The sequence below is a fragment of the Tiliqua scincoides genome, chromosome 3, assembly GCF_035046505.1.
Source record: "Tiliqua scincoides isolate rTilSci1 chromosome 3, rTilSci1.hap2, whole genome shotgun sequence".
NCBI lineage: Eukaryota > Metazoa > Chordata > Lepidosauria > Squamata > Scincidae > Tiliqua > Tiliqua scincoides.
This window is the reverse complement of record NC_089823.1, coordinates 91,769,847-91,783,524: the sequence shown is the minus strand read 5'-3', so window position 1 is coordinate 91,783,524 and position 13,678 is coordinate 91,769,847. Positions and strand designations below refer to the sequence as shown.

At 42.2% G+C, this 13,678-nt stretch overlaps 1 protein-coding gene across 1 annotated transcript; it reads left to right on the top strand.

The window, feature by feature from the left end:
* The first annotated feature begins 2,805 nt into the window (after positions 1 to 2,805).
* On the top strand, positions 2,806 to 13,620 carry MFSD9 (major facilitator superfamily domain containing 9). The gene is made up of 6 exons (XM_066620368.1): positions 2,806 to 2,963; positions 6,387 to 6,474; positions 7,174 to 7,217; positions 8,214 to 8,343; positions 8,831 to 9,040; positions 9,799 to 13,620. The coding sequence occupies exons 1-6, from the start codon at positions 2,823 to 2,825 to the stop codon at positions 10,587 to 10,589; spliced, it is 1,404 nt and encodes a 467-aa protein (XP_066476465.1). The 5' UTR covers positions 2,806 to 2,822; the 3' UTR covers positions 10,590 to 13,620.
* The last annotated feature ends 58 nt before the right edge of the window (positions 13,621 to 13,678 follow it).

Sequence of the window (13,678 nt, the reverse complement as noted above, 5' to 3'; positions counted from 1 at the left end):
CTTCCCTGATTTGTGGTGTAGGAATTCAGAAATGTGTCCCATTTGCTACTGAAATAATTTGCTACTGAAAATAAATTTCAGTTGCTGTCTTTTATGTGTCTTAATAAAAGAACATAAGAACTTTATTTGAAAATTTATACCACTGTAAAATATTTGGTGTTTCTGAAGAATAGAGGGATGTGTGCTTTTCCTTTGTCTTTAAGATCAGTTCCAGCCCATTGTCTGATGTTATAAGACATGCTGGAACAAAAAAGAGAGGACAAGGGTCGAGCCAGACTGTGTTGTGTTTTCGCGATATGAATGCTCTGATTTTAAACTGATCGTAACAGTAGTGATAAGAACACGATGTGATAGAACTAAAATAAAGCCAGTTATTATCCATTTTGCAGAAGTCCATTCGCTGTGAAGGAATATACTAAGAAGATGGAAAGTGATACCAAATTTCTGTTGAAGGCATTAAGGGCCCAATCCTATCCAATTTTCCAGTGCCAGCACAGCCATGCCAATGGGGTGTGCACTGCATCCTGTGGTGGGGAGGCAGTTGCAGCAACCTCCACAAAGCACGGGAACATTTATTCCCTTACTTCGCAGCTGCACTGTGGCTGCACCAGGGCTGGAGAGTTGGATAGGATTGGGCCCTAACTTCTTCTGCATGACCACAGTAATGCCATAAACATGGCATTACTTGTTTATGTACATGTAATGTACATAAGGCATACATTACATGTTTAAGAACACAGAAAAGCCCTGCTGGATCCTGCCACAGACGTATCACTGGGTGTGAAACACTTTGATCACTGTAACACTGTGCAAATGCTTATTATTATTCAGAATGATTGCAACAGAAATGGAGGTGGAACAATTTTATTGAAGTTTTATAGAAGAAAACAAGTATAAGCAATTAAGAATAAAAGAGTAAACACCAGTCAGTATCAATACAGTACACCTCTCATTTTCGTCTCATCCATACAGGTTCTTTCTTTCTATTTGCATTTCAACATGTTTTATTTTTAAATAAATAAATAAATGCTTCTTATGTAGAATAGGTAAGAGTTGGAGATCCTTACCTGAATTATAATTAACCTAGCTGGGTAAGGTCCCAGTCCTATCCAATTTTCCACTTCCAGTGCCTATGGGACATGCACTGCTTCTTGTGTTGGGAAGGCAGTCTTGGAGGCCTCCTCAAGATATGGGAACATTTGTTCCCTTACCTTGGGTCTGCACTGCAGCTGCCCCGGTGCTGGAAAGTCGGATAGGATTGGGCCCTAAGGTGGCAGCCAACCATTGGCTCTTTAAGGGTCCAATCCTAAATTGGCCCAGTGCCAAAGCTGAGCTCTAGTGTTGATGCTGTGTGCCCTCAATATGCTTTAAAGCACGTTTATGGCACTGGGTGAGCAGGGGGCGCTGGCACTGGACCTATGCCAGTCAGGCACTGGGACCAATGCTGCCAGGAAGAGGATATGCTGCCACCAGGGGTAAGTGCAACTGCCGGGTGGCGGTGCAATCTCTGGGGTGCAGGGGGATGTTAAAATGAGAGCAGGGGGAGGGCAAGGTAGGGGAAAGAATCAATGTAGGAAGGGGTAGGATCACCAGAGCTCTGCTCTGCCATATCCTGAACTCTGTGTTGGCCTGAAAAGCCCAACATGGAGCCTCTCAAGTCTGCACCACCAAAAAAAGCCGGCACAGACTTGAAAAGCCTCATTGCCAGGCTTGGAGCCTTCCTGGGGGAAGGGGACAAAAGTCCCCTTCTCCAGAGGATATCTCTGGCTGTTTCTTGGCACCTGCTGGATACAGTGTCAGCTGCTTTGGCATCGCAGCTCCAGCAGGAACTGGGAAGCTCAGGACTGGGATGTTGATCCATACCTTGTTTTCTACTCACATACACATATTTGTGTTTAAAACCATTATTAGCTGCCTTGAGCAGTAAGACAGGACATAATTAGTTTAATAAACACATGAGTGTTTTAAACATGTTTGCAAGTTTATAGAAACAATTGACTGGCAGCCCAAGCCTATGCATGTCTACTCAGAAGTAAGTCCCATTAGAGTCAATGGGGCTTACTTCCAGGAAAGTGTGGATAGGATTGGTCTGTGAGAGTGATAATATTCATAATAATTCTAAAAGTTCTTCATACAGACCGAAATCTACTTGATACAGAACAACTGGCCTTCTAAATACATGCTCTCACACTCCAAACTTTGTGGGCGGTGTGTGGGGGGATGTTATTAATAATCGCATTATTTTTGTTTGTTGTTAAAGCAATTCTAAGGATCATTTGACAGAATTTCAAATCCTCATTCCTTTTATACTACCTCAGGATAAAAGATCAATAAAATTGATTGGTTGGTTGGTTGGTTGGTTGGTTGATTGATTATTGGTTGGCTGATTAGTTGATTGATTGATTAGTTAGTTGGTTGGTTGATTGATTGATTGATTAGTTGGTTGGTTGATTGATTAGTTGGTTGGTTGGTTGATTGATTAGATGGTTGATGGATTGATTGATCGATTGATTGACTGAGAAAGAAAGAAAGAGGCCCTTCCAGAAGTCTTTTCCCTCCCACCCCGTCCAGTGTGTCCTCAGCCAACTCCACCGGCGCCACTGATACGGCACAGCACAGCACAGCACAGCACACCCACCGCAGGCAGAACTCCAGCAGGTGCTGCGGACAGTGCAGGAGCACTGCGCATGCGCCAGGCTTCGCCCGCAGCTTCCCCCGCCCGTCCCTCGGAGGCGGTGGCGCTGTCACTCCCGCCCTCTGCGGGGCGGCGGCGGCTGCCGGTGTGGCCTCCTTCCTCCCCGCCTCCCGGTTCTCGGCCTCGCATGGAGAATGGGAGCCCCAGCAGCGGGCGCCCTCCGCCGCCTCCTCCTGCTCCCGGAGTGGAAGGGCCCGAGGCACCGCCTCCGCCGTTGCTGTGGTCGCCCAGCCGCCTCGGGCTGTGCCTGCACGCGGTGGGCTTCCTGGTGAGCTCGGCGGCGCACGAGGGAAGGAAGGCGGCCGGGGCGGAGGAGTGGCGGGCGGCAGGCCGCCCTGCCAGGCTGCACAGGCGGGCCCCCAAGAAGCCCAGACCTCTGCCTTGAAATCGGACTCTGTACATGCTCAGGGGCACTCTTGCTTCACAGTTGCCAGGGTAAAGTCCTGCTGCCTGAGGCCTGCGACAGATCAAGGCCAGCAGAGGGACTGACTAGGAAGACACACAATGATTTGTGATGGGGGGACTTTTCACACACATGGATTATATCCTTTTTTTATCTACCTATCCTTAGCATGTTGACTCAGAAGTAAGTCCCATTGGGGTCAACAGGACTTACTCTCAGGTAAGGGTGTATAGGATTGCAGCCTATCTATCAGATTTCTATACCGCTTTTCTAATACCCAAAGCTTGTACAACAAACCAAATGCATAAAGATAAAATGTTAGAATCAACTTTTAAAAAAAGAATGAAAACCATTAAAACCATCTAAAAGATGACAATGAAAGAGCAGATTGAGGGCCCAATCCTAACCAGTTTTCCCATGCTGGTGCGGTTGTGCCAGTGGGGTGTGCGCTTCATCCTGTGGTGGAGGGGCAGTTCACTGGGGCCTATTCAAGGTATGGGAAAATGTGTTCCCTTACCAGGGGGCTGCATTGTGGCTACGCTGGAGTGGGAAAGTTGGATAAGATTGGACCCTAAGGCTGAAATCCTATGCATGATTTCCTGGGAGTTAGCCCCATTGAACTCAGTGGGGCTTCTGAGTAGACACAAGTAGGATTGAAGTGTAAAATGTCAGCAGCATAAAATTGTACAGCAGCATCAAAGTTAAGAAAAGTTTACCTGGTCATAGAAAGTTTGCCATAGAAAGAGAGGAGCCTTTTCTCTGACACGAATAAGGTTTTTGGGCTTTTTTTGTCTTTTTTTTTTTAACATGGAAGTATTCAGATATATGCCACCCACTAGTGGATTCCATTTTTTCATTATGCAATTTTGACAGCCATTTTAACAGTCAGGTGAATCAAGAGATCCTTACATGAACCCAGGGCCAGCTACCAGATTCAAAAATGAAGTGTGGGGGCTGTTCACCTAGAATCTACTTCCATCGCCCTTTCCCTCTTTTCGGACAAAGCTATGCTTATTTGATACAGCCCTGCCTACCCATAAATACTCCTGCATTTTAGCTAAGATAGCTGAATGGAGCTTCCATTTTCAGAGGTAAATAAATACCAGATGCTGGGGACAGACAAGTATTGATCTTTTGTAAGCTTCCCAGAGCATTTGGCTAGCCACTGCGTGAAACAATGTGCTGGATTACAAGAGACAAGTGATATGTCCAAGGACACAACCATTCGCAAGGCAGAGATGGAGTCTGAGCCAGACATCATCTCCCAACAAGTATTCAGTAGCAGATTTTTGGGTGGGTGCCTGTGGCTAATCTGCTCTTGGTAAATATTGGGTTACTGGAGTCTGGTTGTTAGCATCCTTCAGTCTCAGAAGACTATGGTTTTGCGCTCTGAATGGTGGAGCCTGGAGAGGAGAAAATTGGTGAAAATCACACTTGCCCCTCTTCCTGTTAGCACAAGCAGACAGAGGAATTTGGATACAACCCTATATTTTCACATGAAAAGATATATGGTTAGATAGAGTATTCAAACATGCCAACCTGTCCTGTAGCCTGATAAGATGCCATCCTGGAGTGGTCTTGATTCTGCTTGTGTAAACTGTGTTTATTGTAAATAATAATAATAATATAATATACAGTATTTATATACCGCTTTTCTTGGTCTTTATTCAAGGCAGTTTACATAGGCAGGCTTATTAAATCCACGCAGGGATTTTTACAAATTGAAAGAAGGTTCTTTCTTTCAAGAACCACTACATTCAAGGTGTTACACTCCGATCTGGGTTAACATTCTGAAACTGACCCTGAATCAGTCATGTTTAGAAAGAATATTATTTGAAGGAGGACTTTTTGAATGGTTACCATGTACACATTTGCACTTGAATGATAAAAAAACAGATTTCAAAAAAATAAAAATATTAATTTAGAGTAATTTGACATCCATCTGAGGTTCAGGCATTAGTTGGCAAAACTTGGGAGATGACCCTATGACATAGGAATTAGTGCAGGACATAGGATGCTTTTGCCAACTGATTAATTCCAAAAGTGACATTAACTCAGCAGCCCTGTTCACTAAGGGCCAAATCCTATCCAGCTTTCCAGTACTGATGCAGCCATGCCAACTGGGCACATGCTGCATTCTTTGGTGCTGGAGCACTCAAGGAGACCTCCTCAAGGTAAGGGAACATTTGTTTCCTAATTTTGGAGCTGCATTGTGGCTGTGTCAGCACTGGAAAGTTGGATAGGATTGGGCCCTAAGACACGACAGTGATATGGAAGTGAAATACAAGCTGAATTATCCAATGAAAGAAATCCAAGTCCATGTGGGAGTTAACAAAAGTATTTAAAAAATAAAAACAGAAAATGATGAAGTATAGCATGCAGGAGAAAATGTGTGCACCTCACTGCAATAACATCCTTAACATTACTTAGGTCATCTCTGCCTTCTTTATAAGTAATCAGACAGTTCAGTTTTGCTTTCTCCCTGTTATACCTGGGTTTTGCTATGATTCAGCAGATTGGAACTTGTTATTCCCTGTGGGGAGTGGGGTGCATGTGTAAGCTTGCCTTGTTGCCTAAGGCAGGATAACCTTAGGACAAAATTTTGAAAACATCCCCCCCCCCCATTTAGAATGCTGAAATAGTCAAGCAGATTAGTTAAAGCTCTTATTGTTTAATTTAGTTTCCACTTGTAACACAAGGTTATTGTCACTGATGTGGTCCTTAAATGTGGATTTCCCAAACTTATTGTCAGGCATTGTGTGCTGCTTCTTAATAGTCTAACAGTTCACCTTAGTTGTGTTTTTTATTGTTCATTCCTCTTTCCCTATTATGAATTCAATAAAATCAGATTTTAAACTTTTTTTTTAAAGGGCACAGAAAATAGTGTAGGCATGCCTCTATTGCTGAGAGCCATTCCCTCCTGAAAGTGCCACATATTTGTCTTTTCATGGGATCTTCTACAAGTGTCAATGGGCACACTGGCTTCTTGAGAAGTTCTCAGAACTGCAGCCAACATCCAGGCACATTTCTTAACTGGGCCTGTTATAAGCCAGTGTACTTATCTTGACCTCATATTATTGAGACTATTGCTTTCTGTTCTCTTGTGAAGAATAATAGAGCATTAAGGAAAAGATAAGTGATCACACAACGTAATAATATGTTTTGTTTAGCACAAAATCTAATATTTACCATGAGCAGAATAGTAACCTGACAATATGCTTAAAATACATAATAATGGTCTTTGTAGATGCGTGAAAGTTGCCAAATATCTATGTTATCTTTTGCCAGGATTTCTTTGGTGTCAGCATGGTGGTTCCCTTATTAAGCCTTCATGTCAAGTCCTTAGGAGCCAGCCCAGTGGTTGCAGGACTGGTAGGTGAGCAAATCGTCCCATCCTGACTACCTGCTAAGTGGGGATCCCCTGCTAAGTGGGGATTAAAATTGTGGCTTTCTTATATTTAGCAGTTATCCCCATTCATCCCAGCATAGTATCTCTCCCAGTTGTGTTTGCTGCCTCTCCCTGTGCCTGCTTAATGATTGTGAGCCCCTTTGAAATAACAAAGTAATGAGAAGATAGTTCAATATGTAAACTGCTTTGGAAAGGTTATTTTTCATCAGTATATCAATATTTTTAGTGCTGTAATCGTGATAGTAAGATAAACATCTAGGGAAGTGTTGCTTCCCAGTGAAAGAATCTGCGATCATTTTGCCTATAGCAGCTTTATGTCATTCAAAAGTCCTTGGTATAAACACATAACATGCTATTCAATTTATCAAAAGTTGCCCATAGACCCTGGGCATGCTCTCCACATCCATTTATCTACTGAGGAACTCCTTTGAGGATTGCAGAGTATGGCAGGATTCCCCCCAGTGAATTCCAACTGCTTTTTCCCGGGTTTGCTAAACAGTGGAATTGAAATGTATCTTGATCAGGAGAGTCTGTGAACCAAAGACACTGTTGGAGCCTCAGTCAGGACTTGTTTCCCTATTATTGAAAATATGTTCCTAATATTTGTTTTTAATTGGCTAAATGAACTCATTCATGTTTTATGTTCATCCTTTTCCCCACTTTTAGGATCTTTATATGGTGTTCTACAGCTCTTTTCTAGCACTTTAGTGGTAAGTTTGTGTTCCTGAGCCATTAAAAAATGCTAATTGTTTTAAGTGCCCTAGATAGTGTGATGCGGTAGACAGACATTGGAATTCAAACTTCAAATCCTTGCTCAGCTATTTAGCTTGTTGTGTGGCATTGAGTAGGACAGTATTTCTTTCCTGATCAAACCTAGAAGTCTGTTATGAAGGTACATGAGAAGACTTGCGTAAGTTATGCACCTAGGTCATGCTGAAATGCACTGTGGACATATTTAATAACAGCTGGTCAAACAAAAGGTCATTGTAGGAATACAGTGGACAGAGAAAAGGCCTGATGTCTCAAGAGCTAGGCAAACCCAGGGGAATTTTTTTTAAAAACAGTAAACATGCATATGACAAAAATGTTTTGAAAAGCTTTTAGTTTCAAAAGCAGTTTCCCATGCTGTACAGATGGTTTTTTTGGTCTCTATGTAGTTTTAGAGCTTGAAGACTGTAAGATGTTATGGCTGTGTGTACACACTCTTTCTCTCAATTTTTAAAAAAGAATTTATATCCCACCTTTCCTATGCCAAAGTACCTTTTTCCCTTTCCATTCCTTGGACACCAGTATATTTCTATCTATACGTCAAAAATTGCTTGTTGAGTCAGGTAACCTGAAACATTTTAACCATTGCCACCCACACTCCTTCTGTCCCTGCCAACACCACCATAAACAGTGTAGCTATTCCCATATATCAGCTTCTTTTCAGGGTTCTCTGTTGTTTTGAGACATAGATTTAAACTTCTTTCTCATTTGACTTCTATTAGCTCATAAGGTTTGCAGTTTTAGGAATGAGTCACTTTTCATATGTAGTTATATTTTTAATATGTTACAGATACATAATTGACAAATACTGGCTATGTTGGAGGAATGATATTATGAAAAATGTTAAAAAATAGTGTTTCAGTTTGATACGTGATTCATAAATCAGAACAAATAAAAATGTAAACTATAATTATAATGATAACTTCTGTCTTCTCCAGGGATCTTGGAGTGATATAGTAGGAAGACCTTATTGCTTACTTGCCTGCATGCTCTTCAGTGCATCTGGTTATTTTGTTCTTGGTATTTCCACCAACTTGGTTTTATTTGCTGTTTCCCGGACCATTGTGGGTAAGTAGCTGCTTGTCTATTTAGAACCAACTTCATTTTTCACTCAGTAATGGGAATTGTAGTTCAGTTCAGTCTTATTGGTTCAGAGAAACAGATATCCAAAACCAGTAACTGTGTTAGGAAAGACCAAGTAAAAATTAAGCAACAGTTTAAGTAACAAATCCCATTTTCCAAATGGGAAGATTGAATTAAGTTTCTCCAGTTGGGTTAATAGGGCTTAAGAGTACTTAAATTTGGCTGTTCTTGTTATGAATGATACAATATTTTTGGAAACAGACTCCAAAGAGGGGACTTTTTTCAGGCCATCTTTTTCAGGGCGAGCATTGTAAAAGAGGTTCATGAGTGCATACAGTATATTTCATTTTTTTATTACCTTTATTCATACTCTTTCTCAACTGCATTAGCTCTATAATCTGGATTTGAAAATTTAAGGTCCGTAACTATCTGTGTCACCCTTCCCTGAATAAGTTTCCTTCCTCACCTGTAGGAATTTTCAAACACACGCACTCAGTTTCAAAAGTTCTCATTTCGGATTTGGTTTCTGAGCGGGAGCGCCTTCTTGTAATAGGACGTTTCAATGCCGCCTCCAGTGTTGGTTTCATCATGGGACCTGTGGTTGGAGGCTACCTCACTGAACTAGAGGGTGGTTTTTACCGGACAGCCTTCATCTGTGCTTCTATCTTCATCTTGAATGCTGGTATGTTCGATATGTTTCATCTTTTTAAAGTTCTTGTTCACTTACGACTTGTTATAAAGTTGTCTCTGCCCACGTACATGTTTTCCAGTAACTGCATATCTGATATGTGCCAATGTGAAGCCAGTTCTCTACTGCAGGTGTCGTGTTGATGGTTTGCTATGAGTAGTTCTGTACGACATCATTCCTCTTTAAGTTGGTGCTCTTTAATAATGAAAGCAAAGCCTTATAAGATCAGACCTTGGTCAGAAGAGGTACTTTGAAGTGTCATGTATCTATGTTACTAGTACCCCTATATCCTGTTACTAGTACTGCTATCTTCTATCCCTTCTGATTCTCTCTCAGAACTGTTTCATGCTCAATGTGGTATTTTCATCTTCTATACTGTACTGGTGTTTTCCGCAGGGTAGGAAAGTGTGGCCAACAACTGCCACCTTGATTATTTGCATGGGGAGGTAGAATATAAATATTGGAAGAAATAAATCATAATGCACACAGTGGACACATGTAGAAGATCTCTCTGTGTCTTTTCTGTCTGCTGTGTGCCACTGGATTGAAGGCATGACTGTTGCATGTTTAGGGGGATCTACCTGCTATTTGATCTTAACATTCTTGTTCTAACACCAATGATATGTAGTAAGCAGAATTGCTGCATAAAGCATAAGTGGCCCGTCGCTTCTTGTACATGACATTACCTGCATAATCAGGCTCGGTATAAAGCAGCTTCATCTACAACTCTTTGTCTCAATGTGCTTTTCAAGGCCTTTGCTGGATGATGCTCTTGTGTGAAGAAAATACATGTGGTAAGGACTGGATCACTGGTAAGAAAGCAAGACACAATCTCTCAGTGGAAACGACGCAGAGCCTACAAATTAAATCCATGCATGATGAAGCCATATGGTACAGTGCTGCTCCTGGATCCTCTTGGACTCAAGCTGTGTCTGTGCTTAAGAGGCTTGGCAGCATTGCTCGTTCTGATCTGTGGGATATTTTTCTGGTCCGGCTACTGATGTCTGTGGCGGTAATGCTATATCATAGCAATTTTGTCTTGGCACTTGACGAAAGATTTGGGGTGAAACCTAAACTCACTGGCTACCTCATAAGCTACAGCAGCACACTTGGAGTGGCTGCTGGTTTTCTGCTTGGACCCATCACAAGACTATATCAGCACAATACCTATGCCATCTTACTGCGGTCTACTCTTCTCACTTCTGTACTTCTAATGCTGTATTCTTTATCAGTAAGTATATGGACGGTGGTCCTGTCTTCCACATTTCTAGCATTCTCAACCACTATAGGACGTACTTGTATTACAGATCTTGAGCTCACCCTGGGTGGGAATGAGGCCAGCGGTGCACTCATAGGTGTTGGTCAGTCTGTGTCAGCTGTGGGCCGAATAGTTGTCCCCCTTCTCTCAGGTATTGCCCAGGAATTCAGTCCATGTGGCCCACCCAGTCTTGGAGTTGTGTTGTCATTTGTAGCTGTTCTGATCCTGGCCTTTAATAAGTCACAACACTATAGCAGTAAGAACACCAAACCAAAAAGCACATAGCAGACTGTAATGTTATTGACACAAAAGGTAGAACTGTTGAGAGAAATGAGAATATTAAATATCAAAGATGGTACATGCTCGAGAAAGCTGTGCTCCAGTTACAGAATTTGATAGAAAATAATGTCACAAAGGCTATAAGCATCTCCTGGTTTTTTTGTTCATCTTGATAAGTTGCAGCTGGTGGAGGGCCACAGATCACATGGCTAAGAAATGCTTCTGGAAAAGGAAAGTTTGATCAAACACCCCTTTAGCATTACATCTTTCAAACCATTTGAAATAAAAAAATCTTTTAAAAGGAACTGTGACATTTGAAATAGGTCCTGGTTGTCTCTGAGTATATTCTACAGATCTGTTACTGCAGTGGTTTGCAGTATCATGTATAGCCAGCCCACATCTTACATGCAATTGCATTAATTCAAGTATATGTGCTCAGCCATCCTGTCCTGTCCCCCAAGACAGAGAAAAACCAACAGTTGAAAAGGTGCAGGCAATTCTGCCTGGCATTCAGCTACTCTCTTTATGTCCCAAAGCAAAGCTGAAATGGGAGAATGAAGCTGCTGTTCCCTCAACGATCCAGTGTGTCTCCGGTACAGTGATTTTAGTTCTTAAAGAAAGGTACATATTTGTTGGATTGAAGGGAGTTTCGACTATACAGGTGGAGCCTGTTTATCCACAGATTTTACATCCATGGATCTGCCTCAATGTGAGTATCCCAATTCCACATTGAGATAGACTTGGACCCGACCTGAACCCTCTGAAGGGAACCGGTGCTGTGCTGCAGTTCCCTCCAGAGGGCTTTAGGGGCCAAAATCATGGATATGCTTATCTGCAATTACCTGTATCCTCAGGGGGAGGGTCTGAGAACGGATCCCTCATGGATATCACAGCCCCACCTGTATGCAATTTTGGCTTTGTGAGCCAAGGTAACCCTCTCATGAGATGTAGGCCACCTGTACAGCAAATCAATGGAAAATGAAGGGATCAGCCTTGGACTTGGTGATCCAGTTAAAATCTGAGGCAGCCTTTCCTGAAGAGGTACTGGTAGCTTTTTAAAAGATGCAGGAGTAGTCTGAGGCTTCTTTCAGCACTGCAGTCCTTGCAGCTCTAAAAGTGAGATGAGTCCCTAGATCCCATATGTGTGTTGACCTCATAGCCAGTTTTGACTTACTTTAGCATAGCTGCAGTATTGTGTACTACAACGGGGGGGGGGGGACATCTTCGTTTTCTTGAGACGTGAGAATGAGACTGCTGCTTAAGCAGCCCTGAAGCTTACAAAGCCAGAACCAAGAAGTAGGAGGGAAAAAGGGAACTTAGCTGTCTTCAAAACATATGGATGGATACACCCAAATTCTTTTTCCTGCCTTCCTTATTTTCATTCATGCCAAAGATCAGCTCCTTGAAACATGGGCACTTGTTCACTGTGTTCCAGATGGAATTAATTAAAATTTAACTATGGGTTCCTGTTCAGTTAAAATAGTGCCAGCACTGGCCTGAATAACTTGCAGTCTACTTAGTTGCACCAGCCTTACAAGGCACATAACAGTCCTGGTGTCTTCACAGTTCAAGACAAGCAGCAAAAACAGGAGGTTTATGTAGCCTTTGGTAGGCAGCACTCAACTTTATGGGCCACAAAAGTTGTGTAAGCATTAGCATTTAATTAAACAATCAAGCACAATTGTGTTTTTTTAAAAAGTATCTTTCTTGTCAGTTTGGGAAATATGAAAAGGGTCCAGTCCCTTAACTACTTCACCGCGCCACGGTCTACTCTGATCTCCATCAGTTCTTGCTGCTGATGCAGGTCCGAGTGAACCCAAGAGGCTGTGTCAAGGCCGGGTGGGGAGCATAGAATTTAGGTGGCAACATTGCCCCCTGCCCTTCCTTGGCATGCCTCCCAGCAGTGATTCCTGCTCCAATCCTCATCTCTCTGCCTTGATCCTCTTTCATGCTGGCGGTGCTGCTGTGTGCATTGTTGCTGCAGCCACCATGCGAATGGAGTGGGCTTTCCACGGATGAAATATTCATTCTGTCAGTGGAAGTTGTCCATAAGTTTGGACCATGAGTGACTTACAATGCATATACATGTTTACTCAGAAGTCAGTCCCAAAGTGTTCACTGAAGCTTATACCCAGGTGTGCAGAGGATTACATCTTATGAATCCTATAACCTACCTGTACTAAAGCTGCAATCTTGAGCACATTTATTTAGAAGTCTCCTTGATTTTCAATTAAACTTGGGGCCTAGTTACACGCAACTGAGAGTAATTGGACCGTAATGGCTTTTGCCTTCCCATGAAAAGCCACTTGGAAGAAATGGTTTGGAGAGAAAAAGGTCAGGAGAGAGAATACTTAACATTTTTCTTGCCTATTGTTCCTCTGTTCTGCTTTGAATTCCCAGCTGTTTTTCTTACAGTTGCAATTGGAACCCCAAGTGGAGGTTGGGGAGGCCATTTGTAACAAAACAAAACAAAAGCGGTGGGTGAGGAAAAGGTTTAGCATTTCCTGTTCTGCTCCTGTCTTGTCCTGTTCTGCTACCTTCCAGGGTAGTTTTTCCTGAAAGGAGTGGCTGTCAGGGTTTGGTTATGTGTGATATGTACTTAGACCTTTTCTTCCAATTTAGCACAAATCAGATTAGGCTGTGAGGCAGGTGTCGCATATTCTTATATATGTTTCCACCAAGGTAATTTCTACGGAAATCACTGCAGCTTCTTCCAAAGGAGATGTATGTAGGATGTGGAACTTCAAGTCAAGCAGGGCATTCGCCTGCGTACATCCCAAAACTGGATTCACAATATTTGTATTTCTTTATTAATTCTACAAACCCAGAAAACATTGTTTGATTGTTTCTTCTGTTAAGAGAGGCTCTTTTATGTATGTGTTGGACAAAGGAGGCCTGTAAAATGTGATCTCAGGGATGCATTGTGCTTTGTTTTTAAAGCAATTTGAAATGGTTGAGGGTATTGTCTAGAAAGTCACATGTCTTAAAATTGCACTACAGTATTTGTAATTGGAAATAAAAGGAAAAGGAATGCCAATTCTTTGTTCATTATTCTAGCCAGAATATTAATAGTGCACACTGTATCTTAAAATCAG